This window comes from Cervus elaphus, chromosome 14, assembly GCF_910594005.1.
Source record: "Cervus elaphus chromosome 14, mCerEla1.1, whole genome shotgun sequence".
Lineage (NCBI taxonomy): Eukaryota > Metazoa > Chordata > Mammalia > Artiodactyla > Cervidae > Cervus > Cervus elaphus.
The window spans coordinates 30831661-30844576 of NC_057828.1; the positions used below are offsets into that span (position 1 = coordinate 30831661).

General features: G+C 56.3%; 2 protein-coding genes and 1 long non-coding RNA gene across 4 annotated transcripts in view; 1 reads left to right on the forward strand and 2 right to left on the reverse strand.

The window, feature by feature from the left end:
* The window catches only part of TMEM63A (transmembrane protein 63A), a 36086-nt gene extending 29063 nt beyond the window's left edge, over nucleotides 1-7023 (reverse strand). The window contains exons 1-3 of one of the 2 annotated variants that reach the window (XM_043923044.1): nucleotides 6871-7023; nucleotides 3389-3557; nucleotides 1356-1555 (exon numbers count right to left, since the gene is read on the reverse strand). In XM_043923044.1, the coding sequence (XP_043778979.1) occupies nucleotides 1356-1541 (186 nt within the window). In that variant the 5' untranslated portion in view covers nucleotides 1542-1555; nucleotides 3389-3557; nucleotides 6871-7023. Of the gene's footprint in view, nucleotides 1-1355; nucleotides 1556-3388; nucleotides 3558-3846; nucleotides 3982-6870 lie in introns of those variants that run through there. The other variant, XM_043923045.1, reaches the window with a different exon arrangement.
* On the forward strand, nucleotides 6212-10056 carry LOC122707526. Its single transcript, XR_006344836.1, has 3 exons — nucleotides 6212-6348; nucleotides 9248-9410; nucleotides 9959-10056. It is a non-coding gene; the product is annotated as an uncharacterized LOC122707526 (long non-coding RNA).
* Nucleotides 9406-12549, reverse strand: LOC122707525 (left-right determination factor 2-like). The gene is made up of 3 exons (XM_043923050.1): nucleotides 12300-12549; nucleotides 10335-11022; nucleotides 9406-10034 (listed from the first exon to the last, which is right to left on the reverse strand). The coding sequence occupies exons 1-3, from the start codon at nucleotides 12547-12549 to the stop codon at nucleotides 9671-9673; spliced, it is 1302 nt and encodes a 433-aa protein (XP_043778985.1). The 3' UTR covers nucleotides 9406-9670.
* Between the last annotated feature and the right edge of the window lie 367 nt (nucleotides 12550-12916).

Below are 12916 nucleotides of genomic sequence, written 5' to 3' on the forward strand. Positions count from 1 at the left end.
ACTCCACCAGAGAGTGACTCTCTTCTCATCAAACCCTGTTCAAGACAGACCCACCCAGCCTGTGTCTCCTGACTTCTCTCCCTGGCCTAGACTCTCCCCTCCCTGAAGACGCTGGATAACAGCTCCAGAACTACCCTCCTCCATTAACCTCACCAACCCTGAAATCCATCACCACACTCCCGCCTACACCCCCCTCCCCCAGCCCAACCAAGCCTGGTAGAGAGGACTGTTCTCAACCTATCAATGGGTTTTGGCTCCAAGAGGTAGGTTACTTGACACTCAAAGAGCCCTTTATGGTAAAAGAAACCTGAGTAGCACACAGGTTTCCATATCTGCCAATAGAAGATCAACAACGTATCAAAACTCTAAGGCAACAATTTAGACCTTAATTCTAGGGAGGAAAATGGAAACAGGAGTGAAAACTCCCTTCCTCTCTTCCTATGAACATTTTTCCTGCAAATAAACTTGGGTTGCATAGCCACCTCCTTTGGGGCATGGGGCCCTCAAGTGACTTAGCATGCACCTTAGGCTACCCTAACTCCCCTCTCCCAGGTTCCCACCAAAGCCTAGCCTCTGGTCCAAAGCAGTCCAAGGGGTCCACTCCCTCCGCCCCTTCTTACCCCGGTTACCCAGATGGTCTCCACTACATGTGAAGAGAAGGTGACAAGAGGGACCAACCATCCCATGGACACTTTTGAAAAGAAGGTGCCCTAGCACCCCAGTAAATCACACCTAGCAAGTTTGAGCCAGTCTAGGGGGGAAGATGGCATATTTCAAATTGGGTGATGGTGGTGGGGGTCTTTGGAAACAAGGAGGTCTGAATTAACAAAAGTCCACTGTGAGGAGCACTGCTAATAAAGTGTACTCTTCTCCCAGTTCTCACCTTTTCTCCACGTCTGACCCTCTAAAGGCCCAGGGATCCCAGTGGGGAACAGGGGTGGCATCTATAAATTGGGAATGGCAGCTGCTCTAATTCTCATCCACATTCTCCAGTCACATCTCTCATCCCAGCAGACTGACCCTTCCTAAGGGCCTTAGACACATGATGGGCTGACAACTTGGTAACAATGGTAATAAACAAAAGAGCAGTAATGTACATTCCTTACATGCTTTGCCTTATTTAACCTTCTCCAAGAACCTCCAAGATAAGAATTATTACCTCCCTTTCACAGAGCAAAAACCTGAGGCCCCAATAAGCTATGTAATATGCCCAAGGTTACAGAGCCAGGAAGCAGCAGAACTGGGACTTAAACCCAGGGAAGTCTGGCTCCTCACCTGAGTTTCCCAGAAAGCCCTGTGGTGGGGGAGGGGGTTGGTGTTAAACAAGTAACTGACGTGATCCCCGGGGGTCTCACCAGGAAGCAGCTGACGTCTATGAACAGGACAGTGGGGATGCCCCCGAAGGTGACGCCCTGGAGCACGGTGCTGTTTTTGGCCGAGTTGTAGCAGTAGGAATCATTGGGCTGGTCCCCGATGCCCAGCCGCTCATGGGAGGCCACTGCTCTGTACTGCCACAGCTCCAGGAGAGGGGAGTTGGTCATCACGCTGGTCCTCCCTGGAGAAGGAGACCCAACAGAGGATCAGGGCACCAACTCCCCCGGGGTTTCTGCAGCCAGCGCTGGCAGAGCCAAGGGCAGTTGTCTCCACCAGGGGCTGCTGGCGCACAGGGATCCGGGAGAGGCGGACACCGGCCCTGAGTGCCCGGCAGCGTCTACAGAGAATAGCTCCATTGTGCATGCAGCCCAAGGGTCAGATGGACGGGGCAGATGGCTCATCGAGGACACAGCTGGCCACCTCCCCAAGGGCGGGGATGAACAGGAGGAAAGGGAAGGACAGGAGTCTGCCTAAGGAGTGCCAAGTTCCTCCAGCCTCAGGGATGACTGTCAGGAAGTCATTCCTGCGGGGTGGGGGGTGGGGGTGTCTCTGGGAGGTCTGGAGTGCAGGCAGGGGACAGGATGGGGCAGAGGAATCAACAGAGGAGGAAGAGTGTACCAATGCAACAACTGCTGATCATCTGAGCCATGGACAAGAGCTCATGAGATGTCAGGCTGGGACCTCAGAGATATGCCCACTCCTTACACTTGGAAACTGAGGCTCAGGGCCTTAAGAGTTCCATTAAGATTAAAGAGCTGGTCAGGGCAGAATCGAGTCTCAGACCCAGTCTCCTGGGTCTCAGATGCCAGTTCCCTTTCTGCTATGCCACATTCCCTCTGCAGCTGACTACCCACACCTGTTTGGTGAGAGATTAAAAAGCAGAGGAGACTTCCCTGGTGGCCCAGTAGATATGAATCCACCTTACAATGCAGGGGATGTGAGCTTCATCCCTGGGCAGGAAACTAAGATCCCATATGCCCTGGAGCACCTAAACCCGTGAGCCACACCCAGAGAATCCGTGTACCAGAACGAACATCCCACATGATGCAACTAAGACCCAATGCAGCCAAATATATATTTTTTAAAAAGAGAGAAAGATTTAAAAAAAAAAAAAAAAGCCAGGGGAAGAGCAGCAGAGAGGAGGAGACAGAGAAGGCAAAGGGGGAGGAGGTAGACTACGGGCGGAGGACAGGGCCCCAAGCCTCCTCAGGGACCCCTGAGTCACCCACTGTGCATCACTGGAGCGCTCCCCAGGCTCTGCCCTCTCATTCTTACACTCCTGGCCTTTCTGGAAGGTCCAGCATTTCCAAAGCAAATATTGCTCCAGGCTGGTTGTTGACCTTTCCTTGCAGAGATGCCTGGTAACCGCAGGTGAAACTAATGGAAATCTCCAAACTCCTAAGGCCCCAGCATTAGTGCCCAGGTTCTGGTCTGCCTTCACACTGTGTGCAGCTGAAGAGCCTGGAAAAATGCCCAGCATCCCTTCCTCTCAAGATCCCATCTTCTTAAATCTAGTTAGACCAGATTCTCAGGGGACCTCGGCTAAGTCTGGTCTTCCTACCTGTAAGAGGGGCAAAAATCTGGGAGAGAAGAAATAGTATAGAGAACAGACAGATATTTGGACTATGCAGTAATACAGTCTGGGTGTGTGTTGGGGAGCCAGTGATTTCCAATTCTGGCCGCTGGGACGGCTCTTCTGGGACAATCTCACGCACACATGGCAGGAAGTACAGGAGGGGTGGGGGGGGCAGTAGGTCGGGGGGGGGGGGGGCATGGGAGGACTCCCCAAGAGGCCAAGTCATTCTGTCATCCCTATTAGAGATTTGGTAGTGGCTGGAGGGTGTGATGGCAGAGCCATGGAGTTGCTGGCCCTGCGCAGAGTCACAAAAGCTGCCTCTGGCAAACAGATGGTTTTAGTTTCCCTCCTTTAAACTCAGTGGCACCGCCCCAGTGCAACACCCAGTCAGAGGCTGGCTGGCAAAGGCCTGCCCCTCCTTCCTGTCCCCACACTTACCAGATGCTGGGGAAGGAAGTGTGGATGTGTCCCCTGGAGAGGGCCTCAGTTGGCGCTGGCAAAGGCAGCGATGGCCCTGGCCACCTCCCAAGCTGCCTCAGGTCCGCTGCTCATTTCCTGCTGGGCTTTCCTGATGGGGGTCATGGGGCACCAACCTTTGAAGACTTCCCTGAAGGAACACAGGAGATAACCAGAGTCACGTGGGAGCTGTCCTTTTCCCAGGCCGGGGGTTCTGGCATGAAACCCTTCAGCACACAATCCCTGCACTCATGCTTGCCTGGTGTCTTGGAACTCAAACGCTCGTCCAGAGCCTCTGGTTCTTCCCAACGGGGTCCCTCCTGTCCTGGCTCTCTTTCCAGGCACCTAGTGCTATGAAGGGGCCACCCTCCTCTGTGCGCCCTGTTCCTCTCCTCTCTCTTCCCCAGCATCACCTAAAGCTCCAGTCTCTCCCCTCTTACCCTTAAGGCCCTGGTGAGCCCAGGGCAGTGGGACTCCCCCCACAGAAGCACTGGCAGCTGTAGGCTCTGGGAAAACGGAGTCCAGGACCTCACAAAGGCCCCAAGGGTAGCTGGGAAGGCTTCTCCAGGTCCCCCAAAGACTAGACTCAGGAAGAAAAAAAAGAAAAGCAAGAGAACTAACAAGGAAGGCCTGAACAGTGAAGTGGGGGGAAAAAAATCCCCATAAAATGGTCACAGAGGGAGCACTGTCAAGAGCAAGGGGTGCTGCTGCGGTGGTGGGGAGAGGGGTGTGGGCCTCACCAATTCCGCTTTGTGTGGAGCTTTGAGAGAGCAGAGGCCTAATGGGAGGCAGGGACCTAGGCTCCTCCCCATCTTTCCCGCCCCAGTCATGCCTCTAAGTCAAACAGGCTCCCCTGGGTGGTTTAACAAGGTTTGATAAGAAGGATTCAGTGAGGTCAGCCAGCCAGCCAGCCTGGGATGAAACCCCAGGACTCTTCAGAGGTGGCCTGTCCCGTCTGTGCCCTCCAGGTGCGGGCATGGCTTTGGGGGCCCGCAGTGTCTCTCAGACCTTTCTGCGTAGTTGAGGTCTGTCTCCGCCTGTTACAAGTCTGCAAGACTGCGGAACCATCACAGTCCCTCCAGGGCCAGCCACCTGCATCCTCCCCAACGGGCATGCTGAGAGGGCAGCTGGCAACATATGGACCACAGGGCAGCCCCCACCCCCACCCCCACCCCCAGGCTCAGGAGGAGCAGGATGGGGAGAGAAGGAGACTCAGCTGGTGGCGACTCGGAGAGAGCTGGCTCAGTGGCTGAAAGACTGATGGCGATGGGCAGGGGCCAAACCAGCAATTAGGCCCTGTGGCCACGGGTGCCCTGCCTGGTCATGTTCAGTCACCCCTTATTTGTCAGACACACATTGTGAATGCTGGGTCTTATCCATCCCTTTTCTAGGGAGCTCTGTGCTCATCATCTCATTCAGGAAAGCCAAGATATACTGCTGAGGCCCTGGGGTCAGGTGAGCAGCAGGTGACTCAGGACCCAACTCAAAGTTCAACCCACATACATCCCAGAGACTGGTTGTGGCCAGGGGACAGAGGGCTCAATGCAATGGCCATTCCCCAAACAGCCAAAGAAGTCAGCCACCCATGCTAACTAACCCCCTGCCCACTCAAGCTGGCAGCATCTGGCCCCTGTAGCACACCAGAAGATCTCTGTGCCTCCCTGCCACAAACAGGAGCAGAATGTGTGAGCATCATCAGCTCTTGCAAATTCAGGGTATTTTTATCATCACCAAATCTTCTGACTTTGTTACTACAATGGCAGGACGACAAACAGTTCCAGGCCCTCTGCTATAAGAGAAGACTCTGATGTTCTAGATGGCAGGTTGCAAACTTCTCCTTAAAGCCCCACCAAACAGGGTCCAGGACCCTGGACAACCCTTCACCTCCACAGACACCAGCAGGGGAACACTAGGGAAGTGGCACAGAAGCCTGCTGCAGTGGAAGCAGGGCAGCCAGCAGTCCCCTGAGCAGGCTCTGGAGTGAGGCTCCCAGCACCACCTGGCTTCACCACTCTGTGCCTTGGCTTCCTTCTCTGTAAAATGGAGACAATGATGTTCTTCCTGCAGGGTGAGTGGGGGGCAATGCCCATAAAGCATTGAGCCCTCATGGGCACTCCAAATCTGCTTTTAAGTCACCTCTCCAGACAATGGGAAACATGATAGCAAAACCCCATCTGACATTTTTCCTGTTAGAGCACAATGAACACCCAAGGGAGATCTTTGCCCATAAACTAAACAAACAAGAGGTGACGTGAAGTGAAAGTTGCTCAGTCGAGTCTGACTCTTTGTGACCCCATGGGCTATATAGCCTGCCAAGCTCCTCTGTCCATGGGAGTCTCCAGGCCAGAATACTGGAGTGGGTAGCCTTTCCCTTCTCCAGGGGATCTTCCCAACCCAGGGATCGAACCCAGGTCTCCCGCACTGCAGGTGGATTCTTTACCATCTGAGCTACCAGGGAAGCCCAGACAAGAGGTGTGTGAAGGCAGAAAGAAGCCTCTCCTTCTGTACACTCCACCTCAAGACAGCAGCAGACTCAGGACTCTCTGACAGGCGTCAGAGGAAGGAAGTAGAAAGACAAGCATGGAGGAGGAGAGGGGGAATACGGGTTGTTTCTCCAGTAAGAGATGACCTGAAGTCTTTCCTCATCCCCAACAACAGTCCACAACTCTGCTTGAGCCAGGGCCCAAGAAGGTCCTCAGGATGCCCCCACCCACAGCCCCTTTGTACATACTAGGCCTGGACTGGTGAGCACAATCCACTGGCTTAACCTCAAACCTTCCACACTCTAGGGGCCGGATACGCCCACACAACTTCAGCACAGAAGGAAGCAAAGGGGGAAAGGGTGTCATTCTGCATACCCCTGTGGTCTCCTGTTTTTCAGAAAGAACACCGACTGAGCTGAAAGAGGCCACCCCAGAGGCTCAGGTAGCCAGGCTTATCAGGTACTGGAACCTCTACGTTTTTGGTTTCTTAGCAGAGCTCTCCTCTTCCCCCTATCCTCCAAAACCCCTAGCTTCCCTCCTCAGGACTCCACAGAGGGTGGTTTCTACCTTCCCTGGGGCAGGGGACTCAGGGAACCCAGACCTGCTTCGCATATCTCGCTTAGAGAAGAAAGCGCCCCCGGGCTGAGATCCCTGGGCTAGGCTGGGAGGTCGATTCCAGCTGACCAATCTCCAGAGAGAGGGTGGGAAGAGAAAGGGATCAGCCATAAAAGCGAAAAGTTGGAGCCTTGGATTGGGAAGTAGCGTAAAGCCATCAGGCGCGGCGCTGGAAGCGGGGTGCGAGGTCTGAGCGGCCCGGGGACAGACCCTGTCCTCCCAGCCACTCGGTCACCCCTGCTGCGGAGGCAGGGGGGCCGAACCCCGGAACCAGACACTAGACGTGGCACCCTGGCGTAGACCCCGGGTCCTGCCCGTCTCGGGAAGAAGGCGACATCCCCCCTCTCAACGCCCCTTCCCCTTTACCTGCGGCGGCGGCGCAGCGACCCGGGCAGACCAGAAGTTGTGTGGCTCCACCTGGTCGGGCGGGGCTGCGTCCTGACCACTTAAAAGTTACAAAGTGAAACTCCCGCTCTCCTGCACATGCGCAGAGCCGCGTCCTCGGCTTGCCCAATTTGCAGCTACGCCCGAGTGGGCGTCAGCTCAGCCGCCGCCTCCCGCCCCCGACGCCGTGCGCCCCTCGGCGATCCTCAGTCCAGGCGCGGCCGCGGGGCCCCTGCTCAGAGCGCGCAGCTCCTCCCTGCCGTCTGCAGGCCCCGGCCCGGCCGGCTCGCGTCCTGGGACCGAGGAGAGTGCCGCCAAGGCTGATTCCTCTCCCCGGCCCCTCGGCGCGTCCCCCTTCCCCCGACAGACACCTTGGGGAGCCCCAGGCCTAGTACAGGGTGGTCGCATCTGTGGGAGGCGGAGGCAGCGCATTGGCGAAAGTTCTTGATTTTTCTGTAGTGCACTGAATTTCCTAGACCAGCTCTTAGGCCCGCCTGTATCGGGGCGGGGTAGGGGGGGATAGGGAAATCGGGTGAGCTCAGCCCGCACCTCGGCTCCACGTAGTCCGTCTTCACCTGGTCCCGGTGCGGGAGACTGCGGCTTCGCTATCGCTCTGAATAGCCTGACAGTGAAAGCCCTGGGGCTGGGGGGCCGCGGGGTTCCTACATTTAGCCCCAAATAGAAGTCGCAGTGTTTTCGGTGTTTTGGTGCCCTGGAGCCAAAGCCGGAACTGCCAATACCGGGCCGCCAGGGTCACCGATCTAGCTCGCTGACCTCTGGGTCCCAGGGAGTTCCCTATGAGCAGCAGCCCCCGCAGCTGGACTGTAAGCTCCCCGAGGCGCCAGGTGTGCTCTGCGCAACACACAGGTCGGCGTTCAATGAGGACCTCGCCCCCAATGAAACCGAAGAGCACAGCCCACCGGCTGCAGCAAACTGCCCTCCTCCGCAGGCCTCCGTTTCCGCGGGGGTTTGGACCAAAGCTTTCTCTCAGGTCCCTTCCAGCACTAAAAATCTGTGAATCCTGAACTGCTTCGCAGTCTGTACATGCACAGCTTTGCAGGGCCCTGACCTCTCTTCCATTTCTGGGCTTTCATCTTTTGTTGTCATGGTAAAAGTATTCACCTTACCTCCCTCCCTAGCCAGCCTGGGGATCTCTGGAGGGAGCCGGGCGGGGGTGTCTCCTGCTTTTCTAGCAGTGCTTTTCTGACCCATTTGCTGGCTTCCTCCTTCTCCCCAGCCCCCAGTCACTAGTTATTTCCAGAGTTTGCCCTTGACCTCTGCGCTCAGCGCAGCCCTTATCCTACCCCCGCAAGCCCTGGCCATCTCTCCTCCTGCAGTTCCCTCCAGCGGTCAAGGAACCCACAACTGACCTCCAGCAGGTGCCTGTGTGCGGCCACTGGGCTTCCCCCGGCGCCTCAGACGGACTCTGTCCACTCTCTTCCCCCCATATCCTCCACCTTCTGTCCTTATTCCTCCCCTGCCTCAATGAATGGAGTCACCCGTGGTCTGGGCTGTACACAGGTTCTAACCTGTGCAGGGAAGTGCAAGGTTCTAACCCCAGTGATTACATTGGTGGAAACACTGACGAAAGGAAAAGTTAGGATCCTTGATTTCAGAGAGGGAAGGGATTTCTAAATTGACTTTCAGTAGGTTGTTTCAAAATCAAGAGAAGGTTAGACAGATCAGCATGTGAGGTAAGATAACCATAGCCCCACTATGTGTCAGGCAGCATGTGGAGTGCTTGTAAAAACACTATTTCCTTAAATTTCAAGTAGAAGTACAGAGAAGTCAAGGATTGTTCGTATCTGATAGAGAAGAAAATGGAAATTTAGAGGATGTAGAATTTACAGTTAATTTGAGCTGTAAAGATAAGCAACGAATCCAAGACAACCATGCCCCAGGCCTGAACCCCATATCAAACTCAGTTTAAAGCCAGTGTAATCTTGGCATTCTAAAATCTTACATCAGCATTTTATCATTTGCTCCCTTTATCTGCCCTCAAATCTAAAGGAGTGATTCACATTCTTGTAGATGATGATTTTGATCACAGATTTTAAGATTTTTGTATCAATTAGAATTGAAATAAAGCCCCACTCCCTGTGCCCAGAAAAGTAAAAATATCAACAGCAATGACAAAAAGTGTTCTGCCTCAATCTTAAGAAGACAGGCACATTAGAATCAATGCATTCCAATCCTAGCATCCTGTATCACTTAACTGAGACCTTGAACAAGTCTTTTAAAGTCTTTTCCTTCATTTTCTAATCTGGTTGACCTAATTCCTATAGAACTTTCAGTTCTATCACAATTTGCAGGGTTCTGGGAAAAACAGAATAAAATGTATTTTGTTTGTTTCTTGCAGAATGCACTTATTATTTGAGTTAGGAATGCACAGCCTCTGCTTAAGCCCAGAGCAGCAACTGTATCTCCCAGCCATACCATGGAGCTCAGCCCAGGTCCAATAAGAGGACAAGGAAACAATGGCAAATTGGGGTTTCTCTTCTTGGGTTACAAAATCTACACAGGTAAGTGCTTAGGATACAGTGCAGTGAAAAATGTTGAAGAGAGAAGACTGGGCAGGGGCTCCCAGTGTCCAGGGAGTCTTGTTCCTGAGAAACAAAAATCAGAAGGCGAGCTGACTGGTCAGAACTCAGTATGAAGCGCTGGTCAGAACTCAGCACGAGCAGCATGTGCCATCATCAGTTCAGTCATCCCCATCTCTTCTGGTGCCCGGAACACTTTCAACACACACATAAGCCAAGTCCTCGATGACTACACCCCACACCTATGGCTCCAACTTCCTTGGCACAAGCACCCCGTCCCAGGCACAGCTGCACGTCTGCACCCTCATGTTGGGCAGGCTGACCACCTGGGGCTGGAGTTGGCCTCCCTCCTGGATGCTGACAATCATGGGCAGCGAGGTCGTCTCCGAGGCGATGCACTGTCGAGGCCCCAGAAACGGCCACTTGAAGTTCAGGGACTCTGGGGGCTGCTGGCAGGTGCCCACACACTCATAGGCCAGGAAGCCTGGGGGCTCCAGGACCCAGTTCTCAGCCCACTTCATCCCCTGCAGGTCAATGTACATCTCCTGGCGGCAGCAGCGGGCACCCTCTGTCACCGGTGCCTTAGGATCACAGTTTCCCTGAGCTCTGCGGGGGGGCAAAGAGAGGCAGAGTCAGAGGTCAGCTGGGAGGGCAGGGGTCATGGGGCCCAGGGTGGGACCTAGTGGGACACCTGAAAAGATTTATGATCCATCTCTCATTATGTTCAAAATGTTGGATATTTGTGATAAGGATAAATAACTAGAAATAACCCCCCAAATGATCATTAGAGCTGACATTACTCCCAAGAGTGGAAGGAGATATTTTATATATTCATTCATTCCCACAGCACCCTGTAAAATTGCCCATTTCAAAACAGGTTCACCCGCAGTGACCCACAGCACCTACCCGTAATCCCTGAGGTCCAGGGTGTGCAGCTCCAGCTGGGGCTCCCCCTGCTGGCCGCCCGACGGCCCCTGGGGGGCGAAGCGGACCAGCCTGTGGGCGCTGGAGGCCAGCGGGCCCAGGTGCTCCCGCTGCACCGACACCTGCAGGAGCAGCGGCGGCCGGGGGCTGCGCAGCTGCTGCCAGAAGTTCACCGCCTCGGTCACGTCCAGGGCCTTCCAGCCGCTCTCGTGGATGGACACCAGCCTGCGACACCGCACGGAGGGAGACACAGGCCCGCGCTCAGGGGTGGGGACTGGGACTGCCCGGGGTGGCCCCGGGGGCCACCTCTCCCTCCCGCTCCCGGGTGTCCCCGCCGGGACCGAGCCGCCCCTCCTCCCGCCCCGGGCCCAGCCCCTCTTCCCTCCCCCGAGCCCCACGCCGCCGCAGCCGCGACCTCCGCACCTGGAGTCGATGAGGGCGGTGCGGTTGGAGCCGTCGTCGCGGGCGTGCAGCCACTGGACGGTGACCCGGGCGCGGTCGCTGCGTGGGAAGAGGCGCTCGTGTCTGCGGAGCGCGGCCCTGGGCACCGGCTCCTGGAAGAGGCGCAGCACGGCCTGCACCAGCTCGCTGTGCGGCGGCAGCCGCTGCTCCATGTCGAACACCAGCAAATGCGAGGACGCCTCGGACGCCAGGAACCTGCCGACCACCTCTGGGGACAGGAGCGGGGTCAGCGGGGCCCCTCGGGGCACCAGGCGAGCTCTGAGGGTGCAGGGCTCAGGGCAAAGCGAACAGGGTTTCCCCAGGAATCCCCAGGGAGAGTTTGGGGGCTGGGAAGGTGAAGGGCCAGGCCATTAACAGAGCACCTCCACTCCTAGAAAAACTGTTAGGGTCAAGCAGGCTCTCCAAAACCATCATCTGGGGTTGGGGCTTATCTACTAGTGGTGACCCCCCTCATCTGGGAGGGGCAGCTTTGGGATACTGAGCAAGGGCTGGGGCTCTGAGTGAAGACTGCAGACCTGCAGGCTTCTTTAGGCAAAAGGGGCAGGAGAGCAGATGGAGGATGGGAGGCAGAGGACCAGTCAGTGAAAATCTATGGTCACCAGCTGAAACCAACTTTTCCTAAGAGGCAGAGAAAGAGGTGTGAATTTACTTTCATTTCCCTGCCTGGTGAGGGGATTCTTGCCTGGTGAAAAGGAGGAAGACGAACAGGGGCAATTTTTGTGGAATTACTGAGCCCTGAGGGAAATGGTGAGGTCAGGCACAACACCCTCTTCAGAGGCCCCAGCAATCCGTCCCCAGCACCTGAGGCCCCAGGTTGGCAGCGCGATCACCTGATCAGCCAGCCCCATGGCCGCCAGCAGTCACCCCTGCTGAGGTGTCCAGCACCAGCCTCCTCGTCTCCCCAGGTGCCTGGCCTGGTCTATCTGTGGGTGTCGAGGAGGTGAGCCCCAGCCCTGGGGAGGTGAGAGGCTGCCATAGGACTCAGACCTGGTACCTTCCATCTCATAGAATACCCACAACTCTGGGAAGTAGTCAAAGCTAATTTAATCTCATTTCAAGAAACACAGATAGGCTCGAGTTGTTGCGTGACTTGTCCGAAAACAAATACCAGAGCTGATAACTGAACGCAGAGGTCCTTTCTCTCTAAGGCAACGCTCTGCGGAGGCCAGCCTCTTTGTCCCCCAGCACAAAGGCACCTTGACATCTGTCTTCCCTAGTCTCTATTCTTTCCTCTTTGCTTCCCTGCCCCATAATTCCCTGTTCTTGCCTTGTCTTTGGCAGCCGGTCCAGCCCGGCCCAGCTCCTCCTGGCCCTGAGAGGCGGGGTCCTCAGTGCAGACAGAGACCAGGGGCCCAGGCCTGCCATCCTCACAGGCTATGGTCCCCCCTCACAGCCCCGTGGACCCTGCACCCCAGACAGCCCCCCAACCCCCCCCCAACCCCCACCACCACGAGGACCAGGCTGCGGCAGGAGGGCGGGCCTCACCTCGGAAGTTCTGGCTGAACCTCTTCCCCCGGGAGCGCGCCCCGTGGCCGCGCTGCAGCAGGGCCACGTACTGGGCCCTCACGTGGGCCGGGATGACGAGCCCCTCCACGGCGGCCTTGTCCACGATGGGAACCTCGCTGAGGTGCAGCTGCTGCAGCAGGCTGTCCAGGATCCGCTCCTCGGTCAGGGCCGCCCCGGGGCCGGCCAGGGGCAGCGCCCAGAGGGCCCAGCAGAGCCACAGGGGCCGCATGGCACTGCTCGGGAGAAGGAGGGGCAGAGTGGACGTGTCCCCGGAGGAGGCTCCAGGAGGGTCCCAGCAGCGGGGTGTGCTGAGAGCCAGGCTGGGCCAGCTTTATAGCAGCCCTGGGCTGGGCCAGGGTGGTGGGAGGGAGGAGAGGCCCGGAGGAAGGGAGGTCACACCCCTCAGACCTCCTGGGAGCTCAGCATCCAGACAGGTCCCTGAGCCCGAGGAGGGGGCTGTCTAGACTATGGACAGATGGTATTATTGTGGTCAGGTGCCTCTACCTTGGCTGGGGTTGCCGCACCAGTTAAATTAAAAAGCTTGTTCCCTGAAGAAGAGTCAAGGATCTCTATCTGCTCACTTCCTTGTCCTTCAG